Source organism: Eschscholzia californica, unplaced genomic scaffold (assembly GCF_041429995.1).
Source record: "Eschscholzia californica isolate CP2 unplaced genomic scaffold, dmEscCali1.0.p SCAF_3, whole genome shotgun sequence".
NCBI lineage: Eukaryota > Viridiplantae > Streptophyta > Magnoliopsida > Ranunculales > Papaveraceae > Eschscholzia > Eschscholzia californica.
The window spans coordinates 12,040,759-12,058,440 of NW_028238420.1; the positions used below are offsets into that span (position 1 = coordinate 12,040,759).

At 35.6% G+C, this 17,682-nt stretch overlaps 1 protein-coding gene and 2 long non-coding RNA genes across 3 annotated transcripts; 1 reads left to right on the forward strand and 2 right to left on the reverse strand.

Annotated features, from left to right (window-relative positions):
- Positions 1 to 215: 215 nt before the first annotated feature.
- LOC147548454 (serine carboxypeptidase-like 35) lies at positions 216 to 7,467 on the reverse strand. The gene is made up of 8 exons (XM_086666655.1): positions 6,787 to 7,467; positions 3,519 to 3,626; positions 3,036 to 3,224; positions 2,653 to 2,741; positions 2,251 to 2,541; positions 2,014 to 2,150; positions 1,663 to 1,755; positions 216 to 648 (listed from the first exon to the last, which is right to left on the reverse strand). Exons 1-8 carry the CDS (start codon positions 7,049 to 7,051, stop codon positions 390 to 392), a joined length of 1,431 nt encoding a protein of 476 aa, XP_086522781.1. The 5' UTR covers positions 7,052 to 7,467; the 3' UTR covers positions 216 to 389.
- A 1,147-nt stretch (positions 7,468 to 8,614) lies between these two features.
- Positions 8,615 to 10,065, forward strand: LOC147548455 (uncharacterized). Its single transcript, XR_015237892.1, has 2 exons — positions 8,615 to 9,149; positions 9,705 to 10,065. It is a non-coding gene; the product is annotated as an uncharacterized LOC147548455 (long non-coding RNA).
- Positions 10,066 to 10,176: 111 nt separating this feature from the next.
- LOC147548456 (uncharacterized) lies at positions 10,177 to 11,271 on the reverse strand. Its single transcript, XR_015237891.1, has 3 exons — positions 11,068 to 11,271; positions 10,695 to 10,760; positions 10,177 to 10,468 (listed from the first exon to the last, which is right to left on the reverse strand). It is a non-coding gene; the product is annotated as an uncharacterized LOC147548456 (long non-coding RNA).
- Between the last annotated feature and the right edge of the window lie 6,411 nt (positions 11,272 to 17,682).

Consider the following 17,682-nt stretch of genomic DNA (forward strand, 5'->3'; position numbering starts at 1 on the left):
GTATACTCCTTAACCTAAATGCTTGTGCATATTTTTTCTCTATTCGGCCAAATTATTATTGTATTTGAATAGGATATCCTTGTTGGTTTTGCTTATTATTTTCTCGTATGGCACACACTCTCTCTCTCTCCTTCTCATCTTTTTCTTCCGTTGTCTTGCTAAAAAGCTAAGAAGATGAAGAAGGATGTAGAATGAATGTAACCGGAGAAAAAAAATGTAACAAATATAGCCCTTTATCTTTACTATAAAGTAAGTAACAATGGGTAATTTTTGAAAATGAGTGGTATCTCATTTAAAATACAAAATGAAAGCTCAAACTAAGAATTGGACAAACTTGGAGCCCAAACTCAAAACTAGAGAAAGTGCAAAGGTCCAATTATTAATTATTGTTAGAAGCGAGATGGGGGCAAGGTAGAGTCGGATAGAAAATGAGAAAAGAGAGAAAGAGACTGTTGAGGTGCGAATACGGGGACCTGGTGACCCGCACCCCTCACGGTCGCAAGCGTGAGCCCACCTTCATACGTCACCACCCACCCAGCCACTTGCTTCTTGTGGAACCACGCCCTCCATCCTTCCTTCACACTAAGACCCATCGCGTTCACACTATACCTTGTCCCTGTCACGGGGACTCTCCCATCCGTGTCTCCACTGATTTTATCAATAAACAATTATCAGACGCTTGGGTATTAGCATGTTTTAACATCAAAGATTCAAAGGGAAACATAAATTCACTAATTTTGATTTGATGTAGGGCACCCAAAATGAAAGGGGTCCCTGATTCAACCACTCCAGTGCTCCACTTGCACTGATATGGTTTGAATCCAAATGTATTGACTATCAAAATAGTGGAGTTTTCAATAATATAATCAATGCTATGAACAGATGGGGAAGAATATTATGCACCCCACCTTGTCAAGTGGAGTGCCTTGTGCCTATCATGTTTCTGCCCTAAATCTGTAGGGCACTATTGTGTCTTGGCCCTATCTGTATATACAACTCTTTTTTTTTTTTTTGTTAAAGCTGTATATACAACTCTTACTTCAGAATGTTTTAGAAGCTTTCAACAAAAAAAAAAGTGTTTTAGAAGCAGTCTGCCAAGTAATCCAATTTGCTGAGGCAAGATGCCACGTCAGCAAATCGGACTACATCTCGGCCCAAATAGACTTTTGTTTTCATTTTTTCGCAGATTAACTAGAAAGGGGTATTGCAACAAAAAAAAACTAGAAAGGGGTATTTTTGTAAGGTTGGTATTATGGACACGAAAGATTTTGACTTGAGGTAAAAGACTTTTCGTTTTCATTTCCTCCATTCCCTCGAAAAGTAGTACAGAGTGAAACCCTTTGTGACCCTAGCATTGGCCTTTTTATAAATGTAAATAATGATAGGAAGAAGACATATATATCAAGTAGCCCGTTCGATACCATTCGGGATGAGCCATTAGACTAGTTTTAGATAAGGGGAGATTTTGCCAAAATGATGTGACAAGTCTCTTTTGATTGACTAAATCCTGACGGTTAAAACATGAACGACTCATAAAGAGAACGGTCCACATTCAGTCAAACTTTAAAAAGAATCTTGCCACGTCATTTCAGCAAAAAGTTGTCAAACTTTTTTGTGAAACTTGCATCTCCGATCAATAAAAGAGGTGCAATTTAACGTTACCTGTAGATCCAGATGCGCAAACCAGCCTTAAGGAGCTTTTGGATGATAGGAAGCACTGTGTCTACGCTATCATTCCATTTCTCGATAACGTTGCTGCATGCATATTCACATTTATAACAATATCATCGAAATTGACAAATCAAATTCAAATTTTTGTATGAAGGGGAATAAAAAGACAGTTGTTGCGTCCCTTTTTGGCATTGTGTTTCACCAGCCTGTCTTTCAAGGGGGAGTTATATGTGTTTTTTTTTATCGCTCATTGTCTGAATCTGATTCGTCTGAATAATGCATATTACTCAACGACAAGGCGTAACTCAAGTGAAAAATGGAAAGGTGGAATGAAGTAATTACCTGCAAGGAGTGTATGGATAGTTAAGGTGGGTGAGATTAGCATGTAAGGACTTCTGAACATCTTCTCTGTTGAAATATTGCTCAACATAATCCTCGGTACACGGGTCATATCCTGATGGTAGTTCATGCCACAAGTCCTGAAATAAATGAATAATGCTATAAGAGACTACAAGTCAAATCCTACCACAGACCCACATGAAATTAGCGGTCTCTACGTTAGAATGTTTTGGTACTTACATGTCTGGTGAAAACTCGAGGAGCGGCTAAGAAATTTTGAGACGATCGTTGACGATTAGTCTCAATGGAGCGAATACAAGTAGGAGAATAAATGCCGTAAATATCAATATCGGAATACGCTTGATAGAAGCTTCGAAGTGCTGGGGTGCACAAATCTGTTTCATTTCCATTCTTGAAATCACATTCCTTCAGTATACTGTGGTAAAGTTGGTCTGAGATAATCGCATGGCTCCATGCGTACTCTATGAACCCGAGTTCATCGGTCGCATCGTTAATCACAGCATTACCGATCTAAAAGAATTGTTTAACAGATTATTCAAATTGAGATTGACATTAGCATTTGACTCTATATATCATAACTTAAATTTATGAATAGTAAAATGAAATTCTATCTGCATTTACCATGAAACCCTTGAAGTTAATATATGAGTCCTTGCTGTTTGCCTTATTTCTTTCATAAACAAGCTCTGAAAGCTGGGGTACATAATGACCTAAAAGTATGGCAATTAGTAAAACAGAATGTGTTACAAGAATTTGATAAGAGATACTAGAATAACTAACTAGGCAGTCTATTCTTAAATACCATTTCGCCCGACTTTTGGAGCCGACCACAGCCGGATGGTGATGTTGCCGGCTCTAACTGGTCAGCCCATTTATCCCTCCACATGGGCTGACCAATTGGAACCGCCAACATCACCATTCGGACTGTGGTCAACTCCAAAATTTGGGCCAATAACATCACACCTATGTGCATTTATTTTCCCAAATAATAATAAAAGAGTTACCTGCATAACTTTCTCCAGTAATGTAGAAACTATTAGATTTGAAGTTGGGAAACCTTTTAAACCATTGGATCAAAAAAGCATGAGAATCGTCAGCTGTAATTCGATCACCAAGAGCTTTTATGTCGCTTGTTCTGTTTGTGTATGAGAAACCAACACCCACAGGAGCCTCCAAGAATAAAAGATTTGCAGCTGTAAAGAACGGGAAAAAGATAAACGATAAAAATAGCCCAGTTTCCGTTGTTTGATGATAATTTTATTTCTATTGAAGTACAAGTAACCATATAAGTAAAAGTGGGATTTGTAAACATATTTATAGAATATAGTTGCTTTGCCGACACAAGTTCATGGAGTAGTAGACAAGTCCGAGTGGTTAGGACTTGGAGACGGAATTGAAACCTGTTAGGCTTCACAGGCGGAGGTACTGACCCTTCTGTCGACGATATTTTTTGAAAATGAAACAAGGCAGTAAAGTTACTAATTTACCTTTGTTCCAAGAGAAGTTATTGAGAGTAAGCTGAGAGCCATTGGTGCGGAGGAGAAATGGACCCAATTCTTGTGCAGCACCATATGCTATAGACGAACACCCCGGCCCTGCATTTATATTTTTTTCAATAACATTTTCGCATTCCTAAAACCATTTATGGAGGTGTTTGTTTTTCTTATTATAACTTGACTCGTCATCGTATGATTCGAATTGACTGAACCCTAAAGCAATGCAAACCAGCCATCCACACAAATCAGACACCACAAATGACCCTCAAATCTGGACATTCTCGCTCTGCCCAAATGACCCTCAAACTGAATTGTTCTTTTTGTTGTTTTAAGTCCCTAACTTAACCAACATCGCCAAAATTTCAAACTTCAATATCTCATTCACCGGAATGGGATTTGAGTGTTTCTTGCCTTTAAACTGAAGAGCTGCACAAGACGAATGCAATGGCGAGTCTCATTTCTGAGTTTGAGAGTCGGACCAAACCCAAATTGGCTCTAATTCCAACAGTTAGCTGAGTGTGAACATGTATGTGTCTCTACTAGAATCAGAGTTCAAATTACTGTTTTCAAAATGTACATTATATATATATATATATATATATATTGTTGAGAGATATATGTATATACGATATAACAAGATCTTATATGGTACACTCTACACTAAATAGGTGGGTATGATACAAATGTTTGTCATGTTTTTATTACGTTGATAATTTTATTTTGTGGAAAGATTTTATGTTTTTTTTTTGTTGAACTAGATCAGATTATGACTCTTAACAAAAAAAAAAAAAAGATCAGATTATGACATTAGATGCACTCAATACAGTGGCATGATACTTCGGTACTGCATAACAAAATTAAGAATATATTTTTTCTCGAACCAAATAATGATTGTTTGAGTTTTTTTTCCTGATTGGTCCCTTAAAGTATGTCCAGCTTTTAGTATGACCCCTTAAGTTAGGATAAGTGCTGAGATGACCTCTTTTTGTATTTTTCTATATATTGACTCCTTAGTCAAACTTACATTCTCCGAAGCTACTCTCATTTGTTTTTTCTTCTTTATTTATGATTTTATCTCTTATATTTATCTCTACTAACTCCTTTATCTTCAAGTTAGAAGCCAAAATTTTAAAATAGTTATTTAGAGACTAATCTTTAGTGCCTAGTCACTTTAATGAAGTGAAAAAAAAGACTAATTTTCGTTAGGTTTCAGGTGTGACCAACTCGCAATTTTGGTTCTTCAGATTGTCCACCAAGCCTTTTTAGTTTTTACCCACCTTCAACAATATTTCATAGAATAAACAATATCCTCTTCCACTGTAATGAAAAAATAACTGTCTCTCTCTCTCTCTCTTAAAACCGTACTCAGATCTACGTCTCTTTCCTCTGGCGAAGGGTCCTCCCTTCGCCGGAACCCTTTAATGTTTCCTTTTGTAGTTTGTTCTCCATCAATAAATAGTTTCTAGGGTTGTTTTCCTTCTGAGATTGAGTTTCTAGGGATTGTTTTCTGGACTCACCACACATTTATTCTTTCAATTTATAGGATTCGAAATATTTAGTAACAGATTAATGGAGTGAGAGAGGAAGATAAGAAGAGAGATTTGGGATTTCTAGGGTTCAACAGGAATTGAAACAACAACATTTGGCTGATTGAAGCTTCTTGAATCTTTGGATCTATCAAGTGACAAGCCTAAACAGAAGGACTCAAAGACTAGTTCAGCAGTGATGGTAGTGGTTGGCCTTGCGGTTTACATTCATCCGCGGCGGTGGTTCTCTCGGTTGGAGCAATTTTAGTATTAATTCTATATTTTTTGTCGACCTTTAGGGTCTTTTCATTCTCGATCTTCGGAATCTTTTGTCGATCTTTAGGGTCTTTTGTTTGAGTCTGTGTCTGGTCAATTTCTTTCCCTTCATGAGACACTTTACATTCGAAAGTTATATGAACTTATCGTATTTAACTCTCATGCAGTTCTCAAAGAAATAAAAATTATCATCTATGTAACTTGTGATTGAATTACTTATGAATGAAATATGGTTTCGCTTGGTTTAAAAAAAAACAATATTTCATTAGACTGAAGTAATTTTTATTATTCTTTTACAACTTTACTCTTGTCATTTTCTTTTCATGTTGTTTCTCGTCTCTCAAATTTCTTCTTTTTTTCTTTTTTCTTTCTTCCATTGAAAATTAGAAAAATATTTAGAAAAACAGATAAACAAAAGTTACTTCCTTAATAAAATTACTAGTTAAGAAGATTGAAAGACGAATTAAATAATCTTGAGAACCAAACTTCGAAAATAAAACTCCCAAAGACATAAAAGAGACATTATTAATTTCTTTTCTAAAATGTGCAACTACCTTGTACCACTCGTGCAGATTATTCCCAGTCCGAGTGCCCTCGAGATTGTAATTTATATCCTATAAATTTTTAGGTAAGTTGATAATTTATACCTCATAATTTTTTTGCACAAGGTTAAAATTTATTTTTGGGTAAGTTTGATATCTTTTATAATTGTTTATGGTTGTAATCTTTTATGACTTTTGGTTAAGTTCTTAATTTATATTTTTTAATTCATTTTTTTTAATTAGTGTATAGTTTGACGGGCTGACCTGACCCATCCCGACCAAGATTTAGCAGACCCGGTCCAAATCCACACTAGGGTTCAGGCTAGTGTCGACTCTATTTTAACCCGGTTCAACTCCAAACCTGACCAACCCAACCCGCTAAACAACACTAGTTCTCGGACATGTCTAATCCGTGGGAGCACCCAAAAATGAAGAGCTCGGTAAAAAAAAAAAACCCCATTTTTCTCGCTAGGGTAATTGATTTTTTTTTTTTTTTGATGAAATCGATTTTTTATTTTTGTTGAGATGCTATGGTATTTGATTAGATCCATGGTATTACATCTGATTATTCAGAATCTAAATCTTTATCTGATGAGTTACCGTTAGGGTTAAAAGTGATGGCAACTTTCTAGAATAACGACAAATATACCCATCCGGATAAAAAAAGACAAGTTATAACGACAAATCATCATCGGGAACAGGTGGGTCCACCACTTAAATTGCAGGTGACGATAATCATTCATACTCTGTTCCTTCTTTTTCTTTCTCGAACGGAAAAACAAGAAAAAAAGATTATCCTATCTTCTTCTTTCATTCTCAGTTATGGTAAATCATTTCATGGCTGAATTAAGAATGACCTAGAAGAAAGATATATATATATATATATATATATAGGAGACAGAGAGAGAGACTGACCTCCATTGAGCCAAAGGACTAAAGGTTTTTCAGAAGGATTTTCTTCAGCTTCAAAGAACCAGTAAAATAAAGCTTTTTCATCTGCCGGCCGGATTTTGACGTAACCGGCGTAATGTCGGAACTTTACTTCCGGTTGTCCTGGCAAACTGGTGACTAGGTCTGATTCTTGTTCCGGATATTTAGTACTTACACCTCGGCTTACACCGGACGAAACTAATAACCCTAAAACAAGAAACTGGACCAACCAGAATCTGTAAACCCCCATTGCTTATCTCTCTCTCAGACACACAAACTCACTGTGGGTTTGAATTTAGAGTGTAAGAATCTTAGGGTCATTATATAGTGATAGTAGGGGTAAAAGGGTAATAGAAAGAATTAAATATCTTTGTTTCTCCATAATTTTGGTAGTGGACCTGTGGTAGTTAGGCAACCCCTTTGCCCTCATAGGAGCATGTGTTTATCATCAATCGGTTGTGTATTCTCCTCTACCCCATACTTCAAAAAAAAAAAAAAAAAAATTTATTTCTTCCTCGATCACAGTGGCGGCGTTGGAATTTTAGTGGTTCAAAGAAAACTTAAGTGTAAGTATTGACGTATTAAGTAGACGAAGGTGCTCAGAGGAACGACTACCTTCCCTACCATAGATTGAAAGGAAGAAAATGGGTTAACACTTAGTTGTCCAAGTGGTTAAAAGTGTTGACATAAATCCTATTGGAGGACTTACGTTCGATTTTCACCGGATGTGGAATTCATGATTGTACTTAGGTTATTAAAATGGTATAACTAGTAAATTTGTTGGGTTTTAGGCTCTTTATTATGTTGTTGGGTTTTAGGCTCTTTATTATGTTGTTGGATTTTAGGCCTCTTTCATTTATAGTTTAACTTCGGTAGTTATCGTGTTTATCACATTTCATGATGCATCTATGCCGTGTAATGTAGAACGTAGTCTATTTCTAAGAAAAAAAAGGGACAAAAAATTTGTAGAACGTAGTCTATTTCTAAGAAAAAAAAGGGACAAAAAATTCCCATTGGTTTTATCTTATCACTTTCTATGCTTGTAAATACCTTTCATATTTTTGTGGCTCTAGTGCCAACCCCTGTTGTGTCATTATAAATACTACGGAGAGAAATAAGTCAAGTTTTGTCCACGTTGATTTTAAATATTGGTTTCGTTCTTATTCAATCTTTCTTTTTTCATATGGATTCTAAGAATCATTCCATTCAATACAATATATGGATACATCATGAATAAATACATTAATTGTACAAGTCAGACTACTACCATCGTTAAAGACATCTTGAGTCGTAAAAGCCATCCTAGAAACATGAAAGCCCATCCCTATTTTCAGGTTACTTATAACTTGTAACACACGTCAATAAATGACGGATTCCACCATCTCCATCGCGAATCGAACCTGTTACGTTCGGGCTTCGAATTTTCGGAGTGGATGCACAACTAACTGGCCAAACAGTTGTTGTCTTATTAATGTATACTTGCACGTCGAGCGTAAGGTTATGTTTGCGGGATTATTTTTGCATTCAATACGTACTCTTCGTCTTGTTCTTACTCGAATCTCTAATATTATCGTGGTCAGTTTCTTTTACCATTTTTTAATTTCTTTCTGACTATCGTTTCCTTTTAAAAATGTGATACTGCATCTTGGTACCTTACAAAGAGGGCAAAAACAGTACACTAAGTAACCACTATGTAAACTTTTATTGCAATAAGATATCTACAGTATCTCTATAAGATGCGTAGCAAATGATGAATGGGAGGACCTAACTGTTCTAGACCACTCTTAAATGGGTCTGCAGAGTAGTATCCTATATTGATTACTGAATGAGTCAAAATATTATACATAATTAATAAACACAAAACAAGTTATTTTTTGAAATCACTAAAGTGACAAACTTATTATGTGTATTTATCATTCATATGTTAAATAATATCACTAATTAACAATCAGATAGTTTTCTAATTTTTTTCATTTCCATCATATATCTATATCCACTAAAATTTTCTTTCTCTCTCTTAAGAAACCCAGAAATTTTGGGTTCTTCATCTTCCTCTTATTATCTTCATCACACTAACTATTTAAGGTCTAATAAATGTCTCTGTTTCTCTAAAAATCATGCAGGAAACATCTAACTCAAAAATCCGATGATCGGTTGAACTAGAAGTCGATCCTCCGCAATGTTGTGTTTAGATACGAAGAAAGTTGTTGAATCCTAGATAGATTCTGTGATCAAATCGAAACTCCATGCTGATGATGATGAATACGATGGCGATGCTTAAGGTTGTGCGAAAAAGAAACAACTGAAAGACAAGAAACCTAAGCATAACAAACCAAAGAAACCTAGAGGTACCATTGCAGAAGGGTTAGGATTCGTGATCTGGTTATTTCTGGTCGTTCTTCTTCTTCCTCGTCCACGCACAATTGATCTTTAATTCTCACAATCTTTAAAAGTTTATGATCAGATGATGGTTTAGAAGGAGAATCAAACGAACGTTTGAGTTCTTCATAGGTGTTTAATGGTGTTGGTGCATCTTACTAGGTTTTTATTGTCTCTTCTTTTTCAATTAGATTTAGGCTTGTGTGAATGAACATAACAATTTCTGGTTGACCTGGATTTGATTCGATTTTATTATTGATGAAAGAATATTAGGATTTCAGAGGTTTCTCCTTCGATTTGTTTTCATCGGTTTTTTCCGTTCAATTATGGATGAAGAAGAGTTGGTTTGTTTGATTATAGATGTGGTTTCGATTTGTTTTCACTGTCCATTAAGATTTAGTCAGAAGAAGAAGACACCACAGAAATACAGAGTATTTGTAACGGCCAGAGTTGGTTTGTTTGATTATAGATGTGGTTTCGATTTTGTTATACTTATAAATCTCTATTATGTTATACTTTTGTAGTTTATGGAGAGAAGATCTTATCCGCAGATACCCTGCTTTTGTGGAGCTGGCGACATGGAAATTAAGACGTCTAGAACAATGAGAAATCCAGGGCGAAAGTACTACAAGTGTCCAGTAGGTAAAGAACATCCAAATGACTTCATATGGGCCAAATCGGTTCGTTCGGAGAGCTCCCAATCTACGGCTCCGGAAAATTCGACAAGATTGATAGAAGAAGTGTTTTATATCTTCAATTATGTTGTGTTAGAACAAGGTTTTATGTTGTATTAGAACAAATTTTTTTGGTGTTATCTAATACATTTCTTTGTTGTACTCTTTATCATATAGATCATCGTTCTTATATTATAGTCATTTTTTCTAAGAGATTGTTGTTATTATAGTCTCTTTATCACATACATTTCTTTGCAGCAGTTAAGTAGTAGAAGTAATAGAAGCAGTGGAGTAGTAGAAGAAGCAGTTAAGTAGTAGAAGTAATAGAAGCAATGAAGTAGTAGTGGAAGTAGTTAAGTAGTAGAAGTAATAGAAACAGTAATGCCAATAAAACAAGTGAAGTAGTACAATAATGATTTCCTCTCCTTGATAAACAAAATGCTGGAACAGCAGTACGTAGTAGAAGCAGCAGTAAAGTAATGTCTAAGCCTTTGATCACTTCGAACAAAGTCGATTATCAATTTGGCAGCAATGTCTTGCGTCTCCACATGAGGAAGATGTCCACAATTTGGAATTTGATGCAGAATTGAGTTTGGAAGTTCAGAATTTAGTCTCTGCATTTTAATAAAAAATGTCATGTTAGTCACATTCAACCGCATGTTCATTTTACGCTAATTACGACTTTCAAGATGTATGAAACCAACAATAAACAACTATATTAGGACTGATCTGACATTCACACATCAGCTGCAATATGATTCCGCTTCGGATTATCTTTGAAGATCTGTTCAAATTGTGTAATATAAGATTTGTAAAATTCGGATAACGACATGAACTGACCGTGGCAAGTGTGTTGTTGATAATCTGGTCGTCCTCGCCCCAGATGATGAGTGTTTCCTGCTTTATCTGTTCATCAAAGATCGAAACGAAATGGTGAAGTAACACAATACCTAGAAAGAAGTAGACTTCCAATTGTAGCAATAGGCACTGAAAGTGAAATAAACTCGACAGAAGGAAAGTACCAACTATGCCATTGCTTACAAACTAATGAAACAAAAACTAAAGAGCCTGGTGTGAGAAAAGAGAAAACCTTGGTCAAGATATCAAAAGGGAGATGCCTATGCATTTTTACTAAGAAGATGGTGCTAATGGTGGTGATGACAAGATAAGTAGCTTTAAATGAAAATGAACAATTCTTAAGTAAGAAGCTTACCATACAAAATGTTGAGAACTGGAACAAATTCTTCCTCAAAACCACCACTCATCATAAAATCAACTGTTGCATCTTCCCACCAAGGCAAAAAGCAATGTAAACTAAAATGCTGGAACAAAATAACTTCTATTCAGATATAACTAAAATGCCAATAATACACCATTATAACAATAGCAGCAGTCTATGATTTCCTCTCCTTGACTCTCAAATAGTTTTGTGATTCACCTCCAAATACCAGAAATTCCCTTTGATTCTCAAGTTCAAAGTCAGAAGTTGCCATCTAGGGTTTTTGATTTTGATTTTGAGTTGAGAACAAGAACAATACATGGAAGGTTGTGTAACAAAATACAAAATAGAGAGAGAAATAAGTGAGGTGAGCAAGCTTTAAGTTTTTAAGTGAGAGAAATAAGTGAGGTTTCGATTTGGTTGGGATTGAGAGGAAAACGAGAGTGATGGAGAGACGAGAGAGATGCATTCGAGTCTATTTGGGGGGTTTTGGGGTTTTTTTTTAAATCCTGGCCGTTCAATCTTAGTCAACAATATCTTGAACGGCCAGATCTTAGTCAACAAAATCAACTACAAGCCAGCTAGGATGCTGAGTAGACTGGGTTTTTTGCTGGACAAAAAACTGGGCAGCCTAGCATTTCGGTTCTTAATATAGACATAATGACACCTTAAACAACAAGCGCACTAACATATTTATAATTATTTAGTTGTATGCCAAAATTGCATGCAACAAACCTAAAAGCTCAGAAATCCATTTTAGAATATATAGCAGTTTGGTGCATACTTGGGGAAGTCTGGAATAAGAGTATTTGACCTAGTTCCGTAATTTTCCTCCGAAGACCAACCGACGAGTGATGCAAATTGTGATTAATAGTCTCTAACTTTCTTAATATAAAATTCTACTGTGTTAGAGCGACAATAGATGACAAACATCTTTTTCTCTTAACAGAGATGATGTTAATGTTATTTAGCACAACCACACACTGTAGATGTCAAACATCGAATGAGATGGATATTCATACGAATGCCAAAAATACCCAATTTTATATTGATGGATCCCTTGAGTAATTCCTATGTGCCCACCAAATTTGCAAACATGACACAACTATTCTTCAAAAATTTCTTATTCGTATTTGGTGGTTTCAAAAGTTAACTTTAAAACTCTAGCATTTCGAGTATTGAAAAATTATGAGTTCTTATCGTTAACTTCGTATCTTTTTGTGAAATATCGTATTTTAAAACCAACGACATACAAGTAGGAAGAATTGCACCTCAACTTTTAATTTTGCAAAAAGAAAAAAAGAAATCAATGTTAGTAACCTATATTTGAGTAACTATTTTTGAGTAAAAGAACAAAAAAGACGGCCAGTAGAAGTTTCGAATGTCTTAAAAAGTTTTATTATGAGGTGACTTTTGAAATGATTATTGGAGCATTTTCTTTCAAAATTAGCACTATATCACCTCCATTAAGCCCTAAAAGATCTTATAAATGGATAATGGTATATGTTGGTATGAAAATCATGTAAACAACTAGTAGGGGTCACATTTTAATTACTCCCTTTGGACCACCAAATTGCCCGAACCGCCCTTGTATTTAGCTAGGGTGGACCAAATGATATTTTGTAATATCATTAAATATTATGACGAATGGTTGAAAGCAATATTAAGCTACTATATCACTTTCTCGACATAATTACATAGACTAAATTAAAAATAATTTCAGTGTTAGAGGACAACAATCAAGTATTAATAACTTAACTGTGGTTGTATAGGTATCTTCGCAGCATAAGAAAAAAACAAATTACTGATTAGCCAAGTTTGACGCGAGTAATAAGAGTCAGTTCTAGAAAGATAGTTGTCATTAGTTTTTCTACGTGTAGGTACACAGGGACGTACAATTTTTGGGTTTTGCGTTAACAATTTTTTGTGGATGATAAGTTTTGAATTTAATAGTCACGAAAAACATTAGACAAACTGTGCTGACAAGATCAAATTTGGAGTTTCTTCATCTTTTTAATTTCTATGAGTTTTTGTCTTAGATCTTTGTGAACTTTGTAGTCTTTTAGTTTGTTCTGTTGAATTGCCGGGCTTATGCATTATAATTTCTAAGTTTTAATTTCGGGTGAAAATGACATAAAACTTCTCTTGTTGTTTATGGCAAGTGAAAAATTGTTATAGATAGCTTCAGTACAATAGATAAACTGTACCAAACAACTTATTTATGGTATAGGCTATAAACAAAAATAAATCATGAGGGATGAAATCCAGTATCAAATCTTGTACAGGAGATGGACTTAAAACTTGAGTTGTCCAAATGACGCTAGAGTGCCCAGTTTTTAGCCCATTAAATTGCCCAGCTGATGTGGAATCACTAAAAGACAAGTTTTTTCAAAGTTTGACTACGGTGGGGACCGCTTTTATTTATAAATAAGAAAAGTTGGGCATTTTAATGGGCAAAATTGCTGGGCACTCTATCATTTACCTTTTTTTTTGTTGAACAAAGTTGTCCAACTTATGACCACTCCTATATAAAACCTCCAAACCTCGCTTGGATTTTCACCAGGCTTCCGAAATGGCCCGTGGGCGTCCATACCCGACGTGGGCTCATCAGGGCTGGCCCAATCATTATTTAGGCCTAAAGCCAAATCAAGAAATGGGGTCCCTTTACAATGTCTGTGAGAGGGATCGAACACTTGACCTATACCTTATAACCAAAATTCTAACCATTGGGGGTCATTGCTCATCTCTTGTAAACATTTTAGTTATAATTTTATTTATTACAAACAAACTACCCTATCATAAACTCCATGAGAGAGGCCCTCAGGTAGGTTGGGGTCCAAAGCAGGCGCTTTGGTTGCTTTGGGTCTGGGCCGCCCCTGAGGCTCATCCCGCCTGGCCCGACGAAAAAGAGTGGGTGGGAAGGCTCATCATATGTCGACATTGTATTTGGAACGTTGTTGTGATAAAAGTTCTAATGTTTGTACGGGATCTGATTGCGACCATGTCTAGATTCAATGTATCCTATTTTAGTTGTTCTTCTCACCATCTACTAATCAACTCTTTTCTGATTTGATTGTTTCTATTGAGAAAAACTCATTTGCAGAAAATGAAAGAAGATTCCCCAAATCATCATCATTTGCTTCAGGGTTGGATGTCATGAATGATATCATATGTAAACAAAAATGAGATCATTATAACACAGAGCTCACATTATTACAATAAAGAAGATGGGATAGTTTTAAAGTTAGCCCCGTCATCTCCAAACAAATTGTAGAAATATTAGGATTTGAGAGGTTTCTATCATTTTTGTCAGGTTATGAAATGGTCATAGAAAGAGAGGGATGGGGAGTGGGAAAGATGCTTTAGCAGTGGGGGCATTCACTATTTTGTATTGGAGTGTGATAATGATGAATGATGATGGTGATGATGGTGATGAGAGACATTTGAAAAAAGAAAGGCTATCATAGACCTGGAAATGCGTTACCAAATCCTTATCCATGTTTGGTTGAGTTTTTTTTTAATTTGGTCTCTCCCTTTTAACACTCCATCTGATGTGGCGACATATCACTTGAGCGTGGAGCAAATAGAGAGGGAATGGTGAGAATATATATTCCAGTAAGACGTCGCCACATTAGGCGGATGGCTGGGGGAGAGACCAAACAGAAGGAAAAAATAGAATTTTTGTTTTTGTTTGGGAAGCTCTCAAAGATTCCAATGTTATTGTTATAGGGACTGGGGTGGGATGTAGAGCTACCAATGGGGGTAGACTGAACAATTGGTTGGCTGAGAGAGCTAACAGGCTGAGTCATGAGTGGATACATTAGAGCAACTAGATCTCGAAACTTTGGATTCGTTGATACTAGTACAGAGAGTTTGGTGATCTTCTCTTTATGTAGTTGGTTTTATATTCTAACTAACAAGTCCTCTTCTTCAACCTTTCAACAAAAAAAAAAGTCCTCTTCTTCAAAGGTTTTGAACTTTTGGGCATTTTCTTATACTAGGGCAATGAGAGTTGTAAGTTGTTATCTAGGCTAAAACGTCAAGCCGTTAGGCTACTATGTCTTCTCTCAGCACAAGTTTGTCTCATGGACTGTAGAAAGTCACACGTTTAGAAAGTCGTTAGAAAAAACTAGCAACCTAGGTGGCTGGCTTCCGAGTGGACAGGTAAACGGATTGAAGACTGCTCCTGGTAGTCAGGTAGCTAGTTAGGCAAACTTCCGGATATAATGCGGTTACTAATAGATCCGCAAAAGACGTGAACAAGAAGGACAACGGGTGGTGACGGCTAAGCAAGCTCAGGCGGTGAAGTTATAGGATAAAAAGAAACGAGTGAGGATGAGTGTAAAGTTACTCGTGGTATCACTATGGTTATGGAGTGTGGGCATCTCATAGAGTGGCCGGAACTCGTTGCTACAGAATAGCTAGTCAGTGTAGATTTGTAATATCTTGAGTCGACATAATAGATCATCAGAGTAGGCTTGATATACATCAGAACAATAGAATAACAAGAAGTGTAAGGAACTTGTAATGACATCCATCGAAATAACGTAGAGAACTCTTACACGAAACCTTTATGTATGGCTAGCTAGTGGTGAAGTGATCGAAGTATGAAAAGATTGCAGGTATTCTGATAGGAGGTTTTTTTAGTGAGAACTTTGGAGCCCCTTTCACCAAAAAGGCCATCCATATTATAGAGTAGGAAGAGAATAGTGCCCTTAGGGCGTGGGACTTTTCAGATTTGCAATCACGAGATCCTACTAGGGTCTACTAGGAGTCATTGATCTCTCGGGAGAGCAACTCACCCTTACGATGTACACCACCTTTCGTCTAACTCCTTGGTAGAAGCGTATCTAGTCTTCTTCAAAATGTCACGAGACTCGTTCCTCTTCAATGATTCTGATGCGTGACGAAATACTAGGAATTTGGAAAGACTCAATCTCTCACAACCAAAAGCGGTTATTGACTATCTAGGCATGCAGGCAGGTTGTTCTGCAGAGTGCGAGTCGGTTGACATGACACACTAGAATAGACTTGCTAGGAGCACGGGGCTGGAGTATCCATGCTAGGTTTGTTGGGCTTGCTAGGCACGGTGGCTTATTGGGCATGCTACGATATTGGACTTGTGATGTGAGAAGCTTTCGGTGGGCTTTCTTGTTGACCTTTCTGGGTTGCTAGTAAGATGGCTCCCAAATTGTACTCTGATGGGTGACCGAAGAGAGATCCACATGCCATTCTCAAGAGTACAAATTCCGTATTGGCCGATACACTTACTGATCAACATAAGCTGATTTAGCTGGGCTTTCAAGGTTAAGTTCTTGTAATTTATTTAAGAACCCAAGCAAGGTTTGATTTAGCCAAATCTTGATGTTTTTATTTTTGCCCTAATCTTTCTCTCTCCCATTCTCTTATTTTTCGGATTTTGGATTGTCATAAATTTTATAATTTTTGAGTCTATAGACCAAAAATAGGGTCCTAATAGGAGATTTAATCCTCTATAATCCTAAAAAGGATTTAAAAACCAAATTAATCATCATAAAAGAGATCTAGTCCATTTGTATTCATCTCGAGAGAAATATCAAATCTCTATAATATTTAATCCTTATTAATACCTATTATAACCTTTCCATATATTTTGTAACCGTTTTTGCCAAAATAATCATGTATATATCATTTCCTTAATTGTCTCCATCTTTCTCTCTCCAATCAGAATTATAAAGAAAGAAATATTAACAAATCTAATATGTAACAGTAATATAGTATATCTCATTTTCAAGAACATTAACCTAGTTGTTTAACCACTATTAACATCAGAACTCTACATTCATCTCCATTAAACTAATCGAAGATCAATTCTTGAAGGTAATTATTTTTGCTAAAATCATAATGAGAACATTCATTTGTAAGATTTCGTTTTGTTTTCATGTATTTGATATTACTGTTTTGTATTTAGATTCATTTTTAAGATCTAATAATTAATTTTTTAAACTGTATCAAATTGTTATGTATTATTTCTGAAAAAACGATTCAATTGTAGATCTTTCTCATAATATATATTTCCATCTTTGATAGATCTGAAATGGAAATCTAAACTTCTCTCTCTCTCTCTAAAATTTTAATATCAATAATGAAATCTTTGATCTTTATATCATATTTAATGTTTTATTGAATCTAGGTATGTTCTATATCTTTCAATTTTCGTGGTATGTATCTTAAGATTTTCGTTTAATCATTACTGAAGTTTTTTTCAGATCAGATTCATCTTCACTGACGGACTCAGATTTGCGGTATATTCAGATTCATTGTTTTCTCTGGATATAAAGTACATGTACTTTACGCGTACTTTTTTCACAAAACAATTGCCGTTTATAGTACAATAAATGTTCCAAAAATTATATGTAATTTATTGCACATTATACATATTTTTTCACATAACAGTGACCTTGTGATTCGAACTAACGTTATGTTTGTCTTCTAACACATTATGAAGTTTAACAAACAGTATGCATAATTTATTCCATTATACATGTCGTTTCTAGTAAATTGTTTGTTTTGTTAACAAATGTATATGTTTTCTTTTTGCAGTTTTGTTGTTACTTATGGAATTTGCTA

Excerpts from the sequence above, each read along its gene's own strand:
- LOC147548454 (XM_086666655.1), bottom strand. The coding sequence starts at position 7,051 with ATGGGGGTTTACAGATTCTGGTTGGTCCAGTTTCTTGTTTTAGGGTTA. Across the intron at positions 3,627-6,786 it reads AGTCCTTTGGCTCAATGGAG|GGCCGGGGTGTTCGTCTATA; the intron begins GTCAGTCTCTCT and ends ATATAAATGCAG. Across the intron at positions 2,742-3,035 it reads TACTGGAGAAAGTTATGCAG|GTCATTATGTACCCCAGCTT; the intron begins GTAACTCTTTTA and ends CCATACTTTTAG.